The following is a 19,277-nucleotide window of genomic DNA, read 5'->3' on the forward strand; positions in this document are numbered from 1 at the left end:
TCACCTTGTGCACATATGTTAGCATATTTTCACAAACATTTTCAAGGGTGTTAGCACTCCACTAGATCCTAAATGCATATGCAATGAGTTAGAGCATCTAATGACACTTTGATAACCGCATTCCGATACGAGTTTCACCTCTCTTAATAGTACGGTTATCAATCCTAAATGTGATCACACTCTCTAAGTGTCTTGATCACCAAAACAAAATGGCTCCTATGGTTTATACCTTTGCCTTGAGCTTTTTGTTTTTCTCTTTCTTCTTTCCAAGTCCAAGCACTTGATCATCATCATGGTATCATCATCATCATGCTATGATCTTCATTTGCTTCATCACTTGGAGTGTGCTACCTATTTCATGATCACTTGATAAACTAGGTTAGCACTTAGGGTTTCATCAATTCACCAAAACCAAACTAGAGCTTTCAAGTGTTAGGCCTAGAGGTGCAATGTCTCAAGGTGCTAGGCCTCAGGTGGCGAGACCACGAGGTGGTCGTGCCCGGCGTGGCCCAAGTCATGTTCAATATGACTCTGGACCTCGCGACGGTGGCTTTCAGTCCCACACTCCTAGCGGACCACGTTTTCCTCCACGTGGTGATCGCTTCTCTCCAATGCAAACATTAACACTACATTTGCATCCCGACTATGAAATGGAATTTCTCTGAAATAATGCAAACATTAACACTACATTCTTCTGCAAATTTTTTTCCTGAACATCAAAGGGGGCATAATTACCTGCATATACTATCTGGCCATGTGCAGTCTTGACTCTTGTGGCCATGTACACAAGACAGGGAAGGGAACCAGCTCAAGAGTCAAGAACATGCACTGCACATAGAAGTTTCAAAGGGGACTAATTAGATTGTTGCTCTGGATCACTAGTTTCAACTGAGGGATAAGCTCCGGCCACAAGTTATCCTTGTGCAGAGATTCTTGGACTGTAAATGTTCAGTTTCAAAGTAAGACTAACAGATAATTTTAGGGGGGCAGTAAAATAGTAATCGATAGAAGCTTGGAAAAAGCTATCCCATTTTATATATTAGATTAGACTTACAATTTCGGTATAAATAAACGTAAAATATCAGCAATACCAGTACATGACAAGAAGAACTAGCACATAGAAGTTACTCTAAGTTACTACCCTGGACATGGCTTAGCAGTTCAGCTTGTAAACAAAAAAGTACAGAACTGAAACATAGACCTACCCTGGACATGGCTTCTGATTCAGTTCAGAAATAAACAAAATAAAATACTAAGGGATTTCTCTTTCTGAACCTAGGTACATTATATTAACACTTCAAGTGTTTCTGGAGCAAGTGATGTTCTGTTTTTCCCAAGAATCCTTCCGGCTGCACTAAAAGCTGACTCTGATGACACCGTGCTAACCGGGATAGCTAGGAAATCTCTAGCCATCAGAGATAAGATTGGGAACACATCATAATTCTTCCACCAAGCAAGGACATTGAAGTTCTCATCTGGCCTCACGAAAACTATAGGGTCCTCTAAATATGTATCCAATTCTGATCTTTCAGCACGAGACCTTGAGTTTCGAGATTCAAACTGAGCAAATGCAAATTCTATTCGGCTTTTTCCTGAAGAACTTGTACTAGACTCACTTGTACCTTGACTTGAAGAATGCTCATCCGAAGGAATAAACACAGGCAAACCTTGTACTTCAAGGCTTCATTCAACATATCAAAAGTTGAATTCCAACGGTGCTGAACATCTAGCACTAGCCCTGACTTGCTTTTCAGCCCCAATGCTTGAACAATTGAATTGAAGGTTTGCATGCGAGATGGTGTAGAAGTTACGACTTTGATGATGTCCCGGATTCTACCAACTGCATGTGGAATCACCTGCAAGCCTGACTGGACCATGATATTCAGCACATGTGCCGCGCATCTCACATGGAAGTGTTCACCTTTGAAAAACATTTCAGCACCTAATGCCTCTCTCATATCTTTCATTGCTTTGTTGTTGACACTCGCATTGTCCAGTGTCACAGTAAACAGTTGGTCAACCAAGTTCCACTCCAACAAACAAGAGGTGATGCTGTCTTGCACGGCATATGAGTTGTGCGGGAAAGAAATCTGCTTGAATGCAATGATTTTCTTTTGGAGCTCAAAGTCTTCATCAGTAAAATGTGTTGTGACACCAAGATACCCCAAGTTTTGGTTAGGACCATAGATCAGTAGTCAAACTGACATGGGATTTCAACTTTCTAATCTTGTCAGCCAACTGTAGCTTCTCCTCTTCATAGAGCAAAAGACAATCTGAACGGACAGTCTGACAACCGATTACTCTAAATGATGGCTGGTAGTAGTTCAATAGCTCTACCTAGCTTGGATCATCTGCCTTCCGAAATGTAACCTCTGCTCTAACAAAATACTTGGCTATCAAATGTCAGAAGACAACAGGTTCAAAGACATGATGCTCTCCATCAGTTGACTTTGACTTCAAGGTTGCTAAGAATCTGTCTCTATCCTCTTGTGGGATGTATTGGCAATGAAAGCCAATATGCCTGTTCAGATGAGAATTTCCTCTCCCCGGCACAGAAGATAAGTGGATCTTGTAGTATTTGCAAATAGCCTTCTCTTTGCCATCTACCACTTCCGAGTCAACGTAATCCCAGACCTTAGCCCTTCTTTTGCCTGACCAGCTTGATTGATCGGTTGACATAGCATCACGACTATCGTCCATCATTTCTAGAGCCGATGAAACCCTCTCCATGGCACAAATATTTTATGATAAATGTTGTACGACTGTTCATGATAAGGAATAAAATTTCAGTATAAATAGTAACAGGTGAACTAAACAAAGGCGCACTTTAAATAGTACCATGTGAACAGTGCGGTTTCAGTATGTATAAACAGTAACAGGTTCAGATTTACAAGCCTGTGTCAGATCAACAAGAACAAAGTGGATCAGTGGAACGCATCAAAGTGAACTGGACAGTAGGAGCTACTTATACTCAACGGCAAATCCAACCGTTCAGATCTGAGTCGGAAGTTTCGACACTAATCGTCGAAACTTCCGGCCCAACGCAAAAACAATGTTCACGCAGACAGTCCACTAGGCTTGCTCGCATATTGTCGGAACTCCCGGCGGTCGCTGGAACTTCCGGCAGCCGGGACTCCTGACTTTCGTCGGGACTCCCGACAGACATGACGAGCCAGCGCGACTAAGTCCCAAGGCGTCGGGACTTTCGACTGGAGTCGGGACTTCCGGCACCTGGAACTCCCGACTCCCGTAGGGACTTCTGACGGGTGAAGTTGCGCAGGCGGCTAAGTCGTGAAGTGTCGGGACTTCCGGAGGGAGCCGGGACTTTCGGCACCGGGAACTCCCAACTCCCGTCAGGACTTTCGACAGGCTGCGGCTAAGTCAACAAGCGCCGGGACTTTCGGCACCAAACGTCGAAACTTACGACAGCCGGAACTCCCGGCTCACGCCTGAACTTCCGACTACCAAAAGTCCACAAACTATGTCCAAGTGTTCGTGAGGTGATTGTGTCTCTCTTTTGATTTTACTTTTTTATGCTTGAGCACTCTACGGGCGAAGCTGCGCAGGCGGCTAAGTCGTGAAGTGTCGGGACTCCCGGAGGGAGCCGGGACTTCCGACAGGCTGCGGCTAAGTCAACAAGCGCCGGGACATCCGGCACCAAACGTCGGAACTTCCGACAGCCAGAACTCCCACTCACGCCGGAACTTCCCTCTACTAAAAGTTCATAAACTATGTCCAATTGTTCGTGAGGTGATTTTTTGTCTTTCTTTTGATTTTGTTTTTATGTTTGAGCACTCTATCTTCCTCAGACCACCTAAATTTGCATCCCTCTTTATAGTACGGTTATCTAAACCTAAAACAAAATAAAAAGGCTTTGGAGAGCGCTTTGGGTTCGTCCGCTTTTTGCACTTGAATAATTGAGGGATATCATTTCATGTTAGATCAACTCTTTTAAAACTTTCGAAAGGACTAAAGCTGCAATACATCTCATTAAGATCTCATTGGTCCCTAACTTGGATGTCATCAATGCACAAAAACCCACATAGGGGGCAAATGCACTTTCACATCCCCTATAATCTTAGGCTATGTTTGATTCTTCTAAATTGAACGGTACTGTTCCGACAACCTGCTGGTATTTATTCTGCTAACTAATTTAGACCACCAAGCAATTGTGCTGCGTGTTTACCAATTTGTGAAAATTGAGGGATTGTGAAGAATTGCCTTTTGAGAAATGCATCTACATGTTCTTAAACTGAAAGGCAAGATATTTTGAGAAATGGTCAAATTTGTCGACAATTCTATTGTATGCTTCTAATTTCTTAAAGCAAATTTCAAGAATGCTGGCTTGTGATTTGATCTATAGTCTTCTATAATTATAATATATTCAGACAACCATATAGTTGTAGGGAAGTATACGAATGTTTGCAGCATGCTGGTTCTTTGAAAATACACTTTGCAATGAGAATATATACAGGTGCCAGATCTGGAGAATTTTCTAACGGCTACGTGTTGTATTTTTCAGGTAAATTTTGCAAATGGCATTGCACCATTGGCAGAATTAGATATGTTGCAAATTCCTAATAGGCTTGTGTTCTTCCCAGGATGGCAGCACTATCTGAAGAAACAGGGTACACTCCTACACAGGAAACACTCAGCGATGCAGGAAGAGGACCACATTCCCAAGGTATTCAATCATCTGTCTTTAAGCCGCATCATCACCTCTTCTCCATGAAACATACATCCTTGTCACTTACGGTTTCTGCTTCAGGTTCCAAAGGTGATCAGGGTCGATCCAAAAGTATCTTCGCTACAGCTGGAAGATGGTTGCATCTTCGAGTGAAACAAGAACACACTTTCAGCATCGATGATGATACAACTTATGCCACGAAGATAGAAATTGAGGAAATTGAGAATATCCTGTTTGTCTGTCTCATAAAAGATATATGTACTATTTGGACACCTCACATCCCGGTTTAGAAATCCGGCTTATGTACTCTATGCCTCATGGAATATATATGTAGTGTTTGAACATGTTGCAGCTGTTTTAGAAATTCAGCCTTCTATTCATCGTGTGTGTTGCCTTGTTGTTGGGCTAACTGTGGACTGAGTAATGGGAACAAATACCTCTATTCCAAAAAAAAAAGATAGAACCTGTTATATTCATTCGTTGTCAACATAATTTCATTTTCCAGATAGAACTGCGGCCATTACTCGCGCGCATGGGCGCGCGCGCAAATCACTAGTAATATACACGAGCAAAAACCAGATTCAGCACTGAAGGCCCAGCTGAACTAGCAGGAGGCCATGTCCACTCTGCTTTGGGGTTTTGGGGGATAGAGGTCCCACAACGCAACCGTCGTATCCGCTGAGCACGAAGCCATGAGCTTGCAGTCAGATGAGAAAGTCACTGCATTACACTGTAAAGAAGAAGAAAGTATTAACATTAGATGCCGGCAGAAATTAGCCGAGTGAACCTGAAGGAGTGCTTCAGTAACTGGGCTGAATATCATCAGGCACAAAGGACCAAATGCAATATTTCAGTTCTGGTAAATGAGAGGATGGCAAATTGGCAATGTTATAGTAGGTGCTAGCTGAGGGAGGTGAAGTCTATATCGATTGGCTTAGTTACACATACACACCGGATTATATGAAAAGAAAATAAAGAACGCAATCAGATGAACAAGTTGCATACCGAAGCACTGTGATACTTTAACACGGCTAGAGCATTTCCTTTGTTGTAGTTATACACTCGAATCCTGCAAGGGTAAATCCACTGAAAAGGTCACAGATGCAACAACTAGAAGAGATGACATTAGGAAGTCCTCCAAACTCTTCCAGGGCATCCAGAATCACCAGAACCACATTAACATTGATTTTAATTACTGATAGAGAAGTTTAGAAGTCATTAAAATGGGTTAAATTGCTACCACCTGTAATAAACAGTAAAAACATGAAAATGGAGAAAAACCTGTGATCCCAGCCAGCGGTTGCAGCAATCTTGTTGTCTGGCCGAATCGCTATGCCAGCTATACCCGGTCGCTCAAGTTCTATTTCTTTCCTAAGAATAAATGCGCCCTGCAATCAGAAGGAAATATCATATCAACACAATGAGGCAACAGGACCTACAAACAAACTCAAAATTCGTAGTTCACCGCACAATTCTAAGCACTCCTATATGGAATAAAAACACTACATCTCCAAATCAAGAAGATGCTTGTGATGATCTGCAAAATATTTAAATTATTAACACCAGAATAGCAACACCATAACATGATCTATATGACACTCGCAAACCTTGTATAAAGTCTATCACATATCTCACAGTATTGCACATTCATTAGATACAGTAAAATTAATCAATGTAAATTAGCTAGCCCCAAACTGAGTTTTTCCTTTGTAATGATAGATTCTTATAAGCACTTCTTGTATGTATTATGGCATTTGCATGCACCTAGGAAAAATTACTAATAATGCATTAACAAAGATATAACTTGGAAACCTGCAAGAAATACAAGGCACACTCAGGCTTGTAGTAAACAGGGCCAGACGAATAACATTATTCACAGCATAAACCTTCCATGACAAGGACAGAGATGGGCAAACCTTTGGATGATCAAGCGTGAACATGACTACTTTATCATCAGCACCCCCTGAGATTCCACCATTGCAAAACCCATCAATAGCAGTGGATAAAGCTGCACACCTGCAACTTATTAGATCATGCTTTGTTCTATTTCATCAAAGGAAGATAAATGTAACTATTATTGAAAAACAGCAGTTGAACGGCTAATGATAAACTGAGGGGGGGCTGCAAGAGACCTGATTCTGAATGATATTTCACTGAAGATAAAGGTAACCCAGGCTTTCGTACATCCCACCAAAGAGTGCTTCCATCTTCGTAACTAGTTTCAATAAATCCAGAGCTTTGTTAATAACCCATTATGTAAACTGGAAATGCTAGCATACTTCAGTGGGAACAATCAAACTGACGTTCAGCAAGATATACAATAAGAAATGACTGCAGAAGAAGATTTCTAGTGAATCATATGTGATGTGATTCTTTCTTAGATCAAGTACTTAGCTGGCAGACAAGGATGAATAAAAAATGTGGTTACATTAGTGATCAAGGTACCATAATTAGGGGAACAATCAAACTGACGTTCTGCGAAGATATACAATAAGAAATGACTGGAGAAGAAGATTTCTAGTGAATCATATGTGATGCGATTCTTTCTTAGATCAATTAATTAGCTGGCAGACCAAGAATGAACAAAAGATGTGGTTAGATTAGAGATCAAGGTACCATATTTAGTCCTTAACTTTTGAAGGTACCATAGACAAGTAATTAGCTGGCAGACCAAGAATGAACAAAAGCTTGATATTGATATTAACCTTGACAAGATATTTACGTAGCCTGCAGATTCATGTGGGATGAAAGCTTGCACAGCCATGCATAGTCCTACAATAAACAGGATAAGTTTGTGTGCGTTACTTAAAGCATAAATAATGCCATCACAGTTTAAAGGGAATTTAATTACTGCCCTGCAGATGCCGAGCACTACACCACATTCTAGTATCATATTATGGACCACATTGTATTGTCATATTATGAAACAGGGATCCAACCTAAACGGCTAAACCATATCCGTAAATCCTAAAAGAGAAAAAGTCTTATCCTCCAAATCCATTCTATATACCAGCATAGTGCAGCTCTTAGTACTGTCATGAAGGGGCTAGCCCTAGGAAATAGGAGTACAATGACTGAAGGATCTAGAAAGAAAAGAGTACAAAATAATACTTGATCAACGTACTAGACTTAACCTGCACTTGATGCTTTCTCATGAGACAAAATAGCTACATCTAGAAAAGTGAAAACAAACCTTTTTTCTTAGTACGATGATTTGTCGTATTAGCACTACATGTTTGGGGCAAGGTTACGATCTTTCTAGCACTTGTAATGTCCCAAAGCTCAACCTGCAGATTTTTTTCTCCTTTGAGTTACAGCATGAAAACAAAACTAAGGCATTAAATAAATAGAAAAAACCATACAGACTGCTGTATTTCACCAGCTCATCCAAGCATTCTCTACTATACCTAGTAACAGTGGTAGTGTGGTACTAATATCATTCATTTCATACAATAGGTCAATTTTGATCAAAAGGCTGCTTAATTAAGGACTAACCTGGGACGATTCTTCGCCAGCAATTGCCAACATATTATGCCCATTAGAGGTAGTGCCTAGCCAACCAAAACGTTATTAAGGTCAGTTACACCAAAAAAAAGTTATCTGACTTTACAAGAGCGAATAAGTGACTTTACAAGAGCGAATAAGTGTTGGCTCAATACATTGATCATGTTCTTGTGGGGCTACTGTAGGGTTTACACCATGGCATTCTGTATTTTCAGATGACACTCTTTGTGGCTCTACGTCACTAGCTGAACAGGTTGAGCCGGATTTTGTGGCATGTGTAAAAGAAGATTTCACCAGTGACATCTTGCAGAAGTGATACGTGCTTGTTTTGACTGTAAATAGGGGCTTCCTACAAAAAGTCAATAAGATGAATATAATTCTACACGGATCCATACAACACAAATCTCACATGAACCATAAAGTCCACTAAGAACCAAACAGATCAATAAGATGGATGTGTCGATGAAGTAATTGATGATCAAAGGATAGTTACAGAATATGATTTGCATACATAACTGACAGCAGAGGGCTTGAGACCTGATGGGCTGATGATAGTTGTTCTGCATTCACTCATTCAGGGTAAAGATTGGAAGTTGTCTTGGAAAAGTACTGAATTTGATCAGCTATATGGCTTCTAAGTTTAGCAGTATTTCTGCCTATATATGTGTATAATATGACAAATATAGGTTTTCCCTTTGCATTTACGTTCATGAGTTTGTTTTCCACTAATCACGTCCCAGATTATCCTTCAAATGTAAGGTCTCATTTTTCATTTGAAAAAAAAAAAGTAGATGTGTACACCTGCCTCTCCAGAAGAAAAACAACTTTTGTTTTAAGCTCTAATGGGGTGAGCAAACAAGCAGTCATACCGTGAAAGCCCAGGTTCTTCAATCGCCCAACATTTACAAGTCCCGTCCCTGCCCTGGCTGCATCAACATGAGAAGCAAACACATTGATCAAAATCATCAGAACGAGAAAATAATCTAGTCAAAATATGCTGCACCTAACAGCTCATCAATCTACAGTCAACAATGTTCTGAGTTCTGACACTGTCTACTTGTCTGGAACACATAGTATGATACACGGTCCAGTCATAGTCACTTTTCTCCTCAGGATCTAGTCCAAATTAATCCTAAATTCACTGAGAAGTTGAAGAACCCCCCTTGAAGTACATTTCCAGTTCTACATGTCAATGTTATGTAATTGAAGTTCAGACTTGAATTATTACACTGAAATGGCCCTTCTTAGTTGGCAGCCTAATACATTACGAGTTTGTAGCATACAGAACATGTCAAGTAGCCTGGTTACAAGAGCATCGTAGATTGATCTAGGAACTTCTGTGCAAACCTACAGAAAAGAACAAAATCAACTATCTGGCTCATGTCCACTCACCTGATGATCTTATTCCCAAGTCCAGCACCAGCAGCGACAGAATACACTCCCGCCGACCCAGCATGAGCCCTACAAAAATCGCATGCAATTGGCGTCACACCAAGTCGGCTCAAAACTGAATCGCCTATGGTTGCAGAGCGCAGAAATGACGAACCACACAGAGGAAGCGGTACGGTGGCTCGCGTTGTCCCAGGCCCTCAGCTCCCCGTCGGCCGCACTGGAAAAGGAGCACCAAAGAGCGTAAGTCACACACAGGTGGTACAGAAAACAGGTTGTCGTGCTAGAGTGCGTGCGTGCTCGCTGCTGCAGAGGATCGGGGAGGGGTTTGGAGATAGGGGAGGGAGCGAGGAGAGGGAGGGATTATATTACCCGGAGAAGAGGAGCGGGAGGGAGGGGTGGAAGCAGGCGTCGTTGACGGCGGCGCGGTGGCCGCGGAGCACGGCGACGGGCTCCGGGGGAGGGCGGCGGCGGGGCCGTTCGAGGCCTGCCATCTCGGCTTGCGCCTGAGCTTCGGCGGCCGGGACGGAGACTTGGGTCGGGCGGTGGCTTACGGCCGGGGAGAGGGGCGACGGCGCCGGGGAGGCCCGGGCGAAGCTTCGGCGCGCGACGGCCGGCGGCCGGGGAAGGCGCGCCGACGCCGGGGAGCCTGAGGCGAAGCTTCGGAGGGCGACGGTCGGCGGCCAAGGAGAGGTGCGACGGCGCCGGGGAGGCTGGGGGCCTAGTGCGAAGCTTTGGCGGGCAACGGCCGGCGGCCGGGACGAGACGCGGCCCGCGCGGGTGGGAACTGGGAAGGAGACGAGGGTGCGGACGTGCGGTTTGACCGTCCCGTGAGATGGGAAAGAAAGAAAGAAATAGATGGTGGAAAAATAAAAAGAAACTGTTAATGAAAGAAAGAAAGAAAAAAAGGTATTCTAGACATCTCATGTATTTTCGGAGAGGCTATAGTTAAAGTTGTTTTAGACGTAGCTAAACCTTTAAGAGCAATGCTAATAATATACTTAATCCATACCAAATTATAAGACGTTTGACTTTTTTGACATCAAGTTTGACCACTCGTCTTATTCAAAATTTTGTGCAAAATATCACTTCTTTTGTCATGTCTTGGTTTATTAATAAAAGTTCTTCAATAATGACTTGAATTTGATTATATTTACATAAATTTTTTGAATAAGACGAGTGGTCAAACTTGAGTTCAAAAAAGTTAAACGTCTTATAATTTGGGATGGAGGGAGTAGTCAGTAGCTGGCCCGAAGGTTTCTCTGTGATGACCCATGTAATAGTTACATCTTCACTGTTACTGTAATACTTAGCCCACATGTCTCTCTCACAAAATTTCTTAGTTCTTGTGTCTGAGCCGGCTGTAAACTTACAGTCCGTTTCTACTCTCTTTCTCATCTTCTCTCTTCTCCACCTTAGTATTTAGACAGGTTGCAACCTGTTATTACGCTTGCTCTAATGAACCGGCCTAAGGCAGTGATTTTTAGCTAAGGACGAAGATTAACCTCTCGAGATTAAACGTCGATGGCACTGCTTTTGTTACACCATTGACCCATGAGTGCAAATAATTCATAAGCATTTATTTTAGAACTTGAGCAGTAGCTACGGCTAGCAAGTAGGATCAACAAAAAGATGTATCCATAGTACGGGTGGATCATGGATAAAAAGATTTCATCAAAGTGCTAAGTTCCTTTGCTAAAGGAAGCGAAGTACGGTAGATTCATCTCAACATACTCAGCAAAAGGTTAGACAAAAGATACAGGGAACCCAGTCGATTGAATCCAGTCGACTGAAATCTAGCATTTTTTCAGTCGACGTCTGTGAGCCATCAGATCAGCATCCAACGCTTAGGATCTGTCTTAGTTTAAATCTACGCTAGCAAACCTTACCGGGTCCGCGAATCAACCCGTTTTGGAATAACAGATGCTACCGGGCCCGCCAAAGCTTAACGGGCGCAGGATCCGATACCCGTTATAGCTCGTTTAGCCCAAAATCAAACTATCAGCCCAATAAACAGACGTACAAGCATACATAGAAAATAACAATTCTGCCACTGCAACCTCCAGTTATAAATGATGCTGAAATATTCAGACCATACACAAGATAATTGCACATTTGTATTATTTCAACTATTACTATTCGATAATGCAATTATACTGCATGCGTGTGCAAATAGCAAGACCTGATGGTATGTGTGCAATTATAGAAGCCCACTAATGCTTAAAAAAGCAGTATCTATATGTTCTAGACTATATTTCAAAATGAGCCAGAGCATGTTGAGAGGACAAATTTAGCTCTCTGGATGTATAACTATTGTTCATAGGAACTCCATTACAGTCAGTCACATTCTTTATCATCATACCATTCAAATTGCCACATGCTTGAGTATCAGTCCCTTTGAGATCGCCCCAGTCATCAGTAGGTTGTGTGGCATCAGCCAGCAACACACAAGGAAATCATTGCCACAGTTCTTGACAGTAACCAAACCAAGCCATCCTCCTCTATACCGAACCATATATCAAGTGATTAACCTGGGTACACAAGAGTAGGTTAGCAGATTCGACAATGTAAATGCTCGCTTTTAAGAAATGAATACAACGTAAGCATACGTCCACCTTTCTAAATACCTAGAGTATGACCCTTTTTCTGTGTGAAACTCAACCTTGCAATGTTGCCAGCACAAGCAAACAAAGTGCACATTTGAATTAGTGCAACTTTAAGTGCTTAAAAGTGCAATTACTTCTGTTAGACAAACTACACTATGTGTCTTAACAGTTAAGTTGATTACAATCTACAAGATACCAAAGAACCTAAAGTAATGATGACAAGCCAAACCAACATTTGATTGTATTAAGCTTTGTACAAAATGTAATGATGAGAGTGGTGCCATGGCACATGAACTACACAGTTAAATCATTAGCAAAGCACACTCATCAATAAAACCAAAGTGCCCATGGACAAAAGGCACCCAATCTTGTTTTCTAAACTTTAAGTAACTTAAGTTGTCACTCGCATAATACTGAAACATCTAAATGAGCCCAAACTACAAGACTGGTATCGAATACTGAAAGCGTTTTCTCATACTATGGATCAACAAGTAACTATGATAGAATTGGTGTTGTAAAAAGACTTCTAAAGAATTACTAGTACACTAGTGCACAAATCACAACAAACAAATAGTTCAGATGTTTAACACTAGCATATTGCATATACTCAAAACTAAAATTGCACAACCGGATACTTGTAATTTACATTATTGCTAACTGCAATTACGTAACTGACAATTATGTGCATACAGATATCATTCCAAAGTTAGATATTCACACAAGGGGTAGTAATTGCAAGCAGGTAGTAATTAAAAGTAGGTAGTAATTGAATGAGATAGAATTTAAACTTTACATATTCAAGATACAAGTGTCATTGTGTTTGTCTGTCCAACATCAAGATACGGGATAACCAACAACAACATACCTCATATAAGTAATCGCACCACTAGAGTTTGAATCTTAGAGAAGAGTTGTTGTAGAAACAGCTCCAGTTGTTGAAATGATGCACACTACCCTTGGGTCTTATTTTGAGAAGTCCATTATTCCGAAAGCAACGTCCTGCACAAAGAACAATGTAATTAGCTAGTATGTCCTACCCAGACTGATCAGTACACTACAAGTACGAAAGGCAACTGTTGTGCTGGATATTGTCTGCGTAATGTTCAAATTAAATAAAGCATGTGCTCTTCCTAGTGTCGATCCACATTTCATGATTCATTGCAGAACAATGTAATAGTTGCAAGAAGTCCAAAAACTGATAAACTGGTGAATTTTGCCAGTATGCAATCTACTATGGCCACACAATTTGATCAACATAAGAAAACACAAAATCATGTTCTGATGCATATCCCCATTATAATACCCAATAGGCCAATACAAAGGAAGTAAAAACCATTTCTTGTCTTGCTGCTAGAGAAGCATGCCCAAGCTTGAAGCAAAGCTACAAGGAAAGGAGACAGATGGATAGGTCTTAGTGTCTATTAAAGCAAACATGACTCCCATATGAGAGAAATGGAAACTAGATTACAATCTGGCACCACTACAAAGGCACGGTATGTGGAAACACCTAAGATGTATTCTAGAAATCCTCTCTGTGTACCATCAGAGTGGCTTGCAATGCCTTTGGTCTAAAAAAATCAGAGTGGCTTGCATCTGGACAAATATTCAAGAGGGAGTAGAGTTCTAATGGCTTATATGATATGTCCCTTTGACTACAACCATAATTCACGGCTGTTCTCAGTTCTCTCTAACAAATATCACCTTACAATATTGACTTATAGGTATTGTCAACCACAATCCAAGCACCAGTATTTTTGCACAGATCTGAACTTCTATGAAATGACAATGCGATATTATAAGTGGATAGTGATTCCAAACACAAGTATAAGATTTAAGACCATAATGGAAATAATAAACTTTGAATAAGCAGTTACCTTCAAGTATCTCCAACTGGAATCAGGCCATATGAAAGCTCTAGTTTGGTTTTGGTGAATTGATGAAACCCTAAGTGCTAACCTAGTTTATCAAGTGATCATGAGATAGGTAGCACACTCCAAGTGATGAAGCAAATGAAGATCATAGCATGATGATGATGATACCATGATGATGATCAAGTGCTTGGACTTGGAAAGAAGAAAGAGAAAAACAAAAAGCTCAAGGCAAAGGTATAAACAATAGGAGCTATTTTGTTTTGGTAATCAAGACACTTAGAGAGTGTGATCACATTTAGGATTGATAGCCGTACTATTAAGAGGGGTGAAACTCGTATCAGAATGCGGTTATCAAAGTGCCACTAAATGCTCTAACTCATTGCATATGCATTTAGAATCTAGTGGAGTGCTAACACCTTTAAAAATGTTTGTGAAAATATGCTAACACTTGTGCACAAGGCGATACACTTGGTGGTGTTGGCATATTTACAAAGGAGGTGGTGTTTGCAGGGTTGAGATGGGTTTGGGTCCCTCTCTCCCTCCCGCCGAGCAAGCTCGGCGGGATTCGGCGCTTTCGGGAAAAGGGAATGCCTATTTTCTATTGCGCCGGATGCAAATTCTGGGTGGTTGGCACATTTGAGCAAGGGTGAAGAAGTTAGAGTTGAAATGGAGTTGGTCGAAATGATGCTGGCGTCGGTCTACTGATCGGACGCTGGGTCACTCAACGACCGGACGCTGAAAGGCTGTCAGACGGCACAGTGGCTCGGGTTGAGCACCGGACGCTGGTCTGTGTCCGGTCAAGGTGGACCGGATGCGTCCAGTCGAAGAAATACGCCTCGGGGAGCTTACTAGAAACGACCGGACACTGGGGCTTCAGCGTCCGGTCAGTTTTACCGGAGCATCCGGTCAGCTTCGTAGCCGTTGAAATCAGGCGAACAGCGTTTGAAGCTGGTGACGCATGGCGTCCATCGGGCGACCGGACGCTGAGGGCCAGCGTCCGGTCAGTATGACCAGAGCGTCCGGTCAGAGTGCGTTTTACCCAGTGAAGGGGTATAACGACTCTATTTGAGTGGGGCTCTATTTATAGCCCCATGGCCGGCTCAAGGACTCTCTCTTGCACATTTTCATTGACATAGCAACCTTGTGAGCTTAGCCAAAGCCCTCCCACTCATCTCCATCATTGATCCATCATCATTGTGAGATTGGGAGAGAATCCAAGTGCATTGCTTGAGTGATTGCATCTAGAGACACTTGGTATTTGTGTTGCGCTGCGGATTTCGCTTGTTACTCTTGGTGGTTGCCACCACCTAGATGGTTGGAGCAGCGGTGAAGGATCGGCACGAGTTGGTGATTGTTCGTGGCCGCCTTTGGTGATTGTGAGGGGAGTTGTACCTTCCCCGGCGGAGTGCCGAAAGGTAACTCTATTAAATTGCTCGTGTCATTGAGTTACCTCACTTGTGGGTCGGTTCTTGCGGTGTCCTATCGTATGGACGAGGTTTGTGAAACACCTCTTAGCCGCCGAACCACCAAGTGTTGGTCGACACAACGGGGACTAGCGTGTTGGCAAGCACGTGAACCTCGGGAGAAAAATCGGTTGTCTCTTGTCATTTGCATTCTCCTGGTGATTGGCATAATCTTCATCTTGTGATTGGTTCATCCCCTACATGGCGGTATAATCACCCTACTCACTTATTTACATTCTTGCAAACTAGTTGATACAAGCTCTTTAGTGTAATTAGAATTGAGAGCTTGCTTTATTATTTACATTTATCTAGTTGAGCTCTTTAGAGTAGCAAGTTTGAGAGCTCTTAGTGAGTAGTTACATAGCAAGTCTGTGTGCCTAAGTAATCATTGAAACTAGAATTGTTGGATAGGTGGCTTGTAACCCTTGAAGAGCTAGAGCAAGTTTGCATTACGCTCTTTGTCATACTAATCAAATTGCTCTAGTTGATTTGTAGAATTTTAAATAGGTTATTCACCCCCTCTAGCCATATTAGGACCTTTCACCATAGTGGGTCCAGATTTTCACAACCAACAATCATACCAGTAAACCTACAAGACAAGATAATAATACATCACAAATAATCATTTAAGAGTAACTACAAATAGTGAGCAGCTACAATTCGGGGACCGAGTGACATGAAGCCACCATGAATAATTTGCTCATCACACACAGAACACAATAAAGATTTTTTTTCTATAGGACAGATTACAAAACCTTTCTATGCTAACACAATCACAAAACACAATAAACATTTTTTTCTATAGAAGGAAAGATTACAAAATCTTTCTATGCTAACACAATCACAGATCACAATAAACAAAATATATGACAATTGTAGACACAAGTGTGGGACATGGAAGAAAATTTCAAGACTAAATATGTCCTTGGATTTACAAGGGAGAGAAAGAAAATGCAAACCTGATCAAGTATAAGGCGAGCAATAATGGCGCCTGATACCCCACGGATTGTCAATAATTTACTCAAATACCTGCAAATGGAAAACTAATTATCAAACAAAAGTAGTTGCAGAAAAAGCTAGCTACACTACATGATACTGATAATTACTCTTGAAGCTTAGAAGAGATCACCAGACATGTAAAATTGGTGCAATAACAATGGCAACGACAAAAAATGGTGTGCCGGCACAAATCACACACCAATTTATGCAATAACAATGATGAGGACAAATTCCATATGCTCAGAACTACAATTGCAACGCTCAATACTTGCAATTTATATTGTTGTTAATTGCAATTAATTAACTTAATATTTTTTTGTTTTCATGAGCAGGGGACATCAAAATGGACAAAGCAATATAATGTACATGGGCCAATGACTTACAATGATTTATATAGGCCAATGGCTTACTTGAAATGCATGAATGAATTTACAGAACTGTATATCGGCCAGTGACTTACAATGACCAGAGTATATGCACTCACAAATGCTTTAAATGTAAGCCTAAAAGTAGTCATCTCATAGATCCAGTAGCTAGCAGGAGTTTAGCCAACATGACAGACACCCAATATTGAGAAGAATAGAAAATTGATGTGTATAGTCTTACCATGGGACCGTATGAAATGTTAGTAAAAAGTTCAGGGCACATGTAACATGGAGTTGCCACAACATTCAGAAGTGTCAAAAAATTGCTGCAACTCATGGGATAACAAATGATGGCTCTTTGTATACAGGAACCTAAAATAAAATAGATCGCAAGCCCTTATTAATTGCCATCGTTAAAATTACACTAGAGGGCAACAAAGCCAACAACCAAATAGTAAGTAGGTTAAGAAGTTAAAAGCGAATCCATTAAGCACCAGAATACTAGACTGAGAAGAAAGACCTAGTGGGGGTACTTGGGAAAGATCTCAAACTTAAGCTTATTTCTTTACAGAAATTTTTAGATCTTATGCAATTAATACTTCCAAAAACTGTACTTAGGCAAGTTCAAGTTGACCTCTACGCCTGCAGGTATGGTGTTATTTATGCACAATATAAACCCATATTATGGTCTGTATATTTCAGAACTACTAGTATACAGAGTGACTTCATGGTGCTTCTGCAAAAACCCTAAATCATGCACGTGGTGCAGTGTCTTCAAAAAAGAAATATAATTTGACCAAAGAAGATAACCCTCATGCTTAAAGGTGCTGATCCTTCTAAAGATGCTCTTGCCCTTGAGAATGGCAAATTCCCAGCTAAGAATGAGCCACCCTTTTGGAAGACCTTTCGGGGTATGCACCCTTCATCTGGCCATCCATAAATAGAAGAATCAGTTATTGCCACCCATATTGTGTAATCTTGCAGAGATAACTATAGAATAGGGTATTCATTTGTGCACAACAAACACTCTCTCGGAGACAAAAAGATGAAGCCTTGTTCATGAAAGCCTCAACATTCACTGCATCATCATCATAAAAGTTGAAGAACTAAAAATGAGTTCAGCAAACACTGTGCATTGAAGACAGACCAGAAAATGAGCACTAACCTTTATATAGAGCCGTGCAATCTGGACATCACTTGGATAATTTGGTGGTCTCATCCAGCATCCTGAGTGAAAGGAATAGGCCTGCACTCCGTGTCAATAGTAAAACTCGATTCATATTACAGGAAAAGAGTCAAAACAAGTACTCCCTCTATCCCAAATTGTAAGTCATTCCAAGAATCTTGGAGAGTCAAAGCATCTCAAGTTTGACCAAGTTTATATAATAAGATAATAACATTTATGATATCAACTAAGTACCAATAGATTCTTTGTTAATTATATTTTTATAGTATACCTATTTGATGTCATAAATCTTTGTAATTTTTTTTATAATTTTGGTCAAACTTGAGAAACTTTGACTCTCCAAGATTCTTGGAATGACTTATAATTTGGGATGGAGGGAGTAAGTTTCTACGTGATTCCTGAGTCCAAGTCAATCTTTTCCTCTGTTGCTGCTGAAACTAGCACTATCAAGCAAGGTGACCATATGCTTGACCAATGTCATCTTCTGCACTAACTTGCTCTTGTGTGACTACACGCCAGGTGGCCTCCCAATCCTGATATTGGCAGACTTGGAGCTAGGTGGCCTCCCCCTCTTCCTCTACAGACAAGCCCAACAAACCAAATGAAATTAGGAATAGATTCTATGAATCAAACTTGAGTGGCGACACATCGACCGAGGAAAAAAACTTGAGCTTCAGCATGTTCTGGAAAGCAATTATGTAAATGAGAGAGAGAAAGTGAGAGAGAACTAGACAGATATATAGAAATATATATTGTCAAATAGATTTCACATCTCACTGCTAACTCGGCCTATTCAACGGTTTAGCAAAACCGGGTGCCGGCCCGTAACCAACTTAGTGAAAACCACCATCGTGGTTACAGAGCGGTCTGGGTTGCAACCCATGTTACCAAGCGTCGGATTTTTTTGGCCTTATCCGGTTACGGTTACAGCCCACCGAAACCCATCGAACCCAGGGGGAAAAGCGCTAGACGGTTACAGACCCTGCCGCAGCACTCAATCCCACCCCTGCCGCCGCGCTATCGTGGTCGCCGCTGCAGCCGCGCTCGCGTTGCAACAGCGGCAGCGCCTGGAGCACGCGGTTCAAGGAGGAGGATGAGTACATCGAGGTCACGCTCGACGTCCGTGACGGCGGCGGCACGCTGTTGCCGCTCAGTCCATCAAGGACGTCCATGGCGGCCACGACGGCGGCTCGAGCGACACGACACG

At 41.6% G+C, this 19,277-nt stretch overlaps 1 protein-coding gene and 2 long non-coding RNA genes across 7 annotated transcripts in view; all 3 read right to left on the reverse strand.

The window, feature by feature from the left end:
• Positions 1–10,389, reverse strand: part of LOC136527936 (protein DECREASED SIZE EXCLUSION LIMIT 1-like) — an 81,747-nt gene extending 71,358 nt beyond the window's left edge. The window contains exons 1-13 of one of the 4 annotated variants that reach the window (XM_066520803.1): positions 9,953–10,389; positions 9,738–9,800; positions 9,584–9,652; positions 9,061–9,117; positions 8,347–8,540; positions 8,183–8,238; positions 7,881–7,974; positions 7,393–7,459; positions 6,820–6,902; positions 6,604–6,695; positions 5,969–6,075; positions 5,693–5,756; positions 2,628–2,762 (exon numbers count right to left, since the gene is read on the reverse strand). In XM_066520803.1, the coding sequence (XP_066376900.1) occupies positions 2,706–2,762; positions 5,693–5,756; positions 5,969–6,075; positions 6,604–6,695; positions 6,820–6,902; positions 7,393–7,459; positions 7,881–7,974; positions 8,183–8,238; positions 8,347–8,540; positions 9,061–9,117; positions 9,584–9,652; positions 9,738–9,800; positions 9,953–10,074 (1,125 nt within the window). In that variant the 5' untranslated portion in view covers positions 10,075–10,389 and the 3' untranslated portion in view covers positions 2,628–2,705. Of the gene's footprint in view, positions 1–2,627; positions 2,763–4,984; positions 5,418–5,692; positions 5,757–5,968; positions 6,076–6,603; positions 6,704–6,819; positions 6,903–7,392; positions 7,460–7,880; positions 7,975–8,182; positions 8,239–8,346; positions 8,541–9,060; positions 9,118–9,583; positions 9,653–9,737; positions 9,801–9,952 lie in introns of those variants that run through there. The other 3 variants (XM_066520801.1, XM_066520802.1, XM_066520804.1) reach the window with 3 other exon arrangements.
• Positions 10,390–11,374: 985 nt separating this feature from the next.
• On the reverse strand, positions 11,375–14,092 carry LOC136525248 (uncharacterized). The gene is made up of 3 exons (XR_010776458.1): positions 14,061–14,092; positions 13,052–13,185; positions 11,375–12,111 (listed from the first exon to the last, which is right to left on the reverse strand). It is a non-coding gene; the product is annotated as an uncharacterized lncRNA (long non-coding RNA).
• A 3,702-nt stretch (positions 14,093–17,794) lies between these two features.
• LOC136525353 (uncharacterized) lies at positions 17,795–18,945 on the reverse strand. Of its 2 annotated transcripts, none has more exons than XR_010776500.1 (3): positions 18,462–18,945; positions 18,050–18,130; positions 17,795–17,962 (listed from the first exon to the last, which is right to left on the reverse strand). It is a non-coding gene; the product is annotated as an uncharacterized lncRNA (long non-coding RNA). The 2 variants fall into 2 exon arrangements; XR_010776501.1 differs by having other exon boundaries at positions 17,795–17,990.
• Between the last annotated feature and the right edge of the window lie 332 nt (positions 18,946–19,277).

The sequence above is a fragment of the Miscanthus floridulus genome, chromosome 19 (assembly GCF_019320115.1).
Source record: "Miscanthus floridulus cultivar M001 chromosome 19, ASM1932011v1, whole genome shotgun sequence".
Taxonomy (NCBI): domain Eukaryota; kingdom Viridiplantae; phylum Streptophyta; class Magnoliopsida; order Poales; family Poaceae; genus Miscanthus; species Miscanthus floridulus.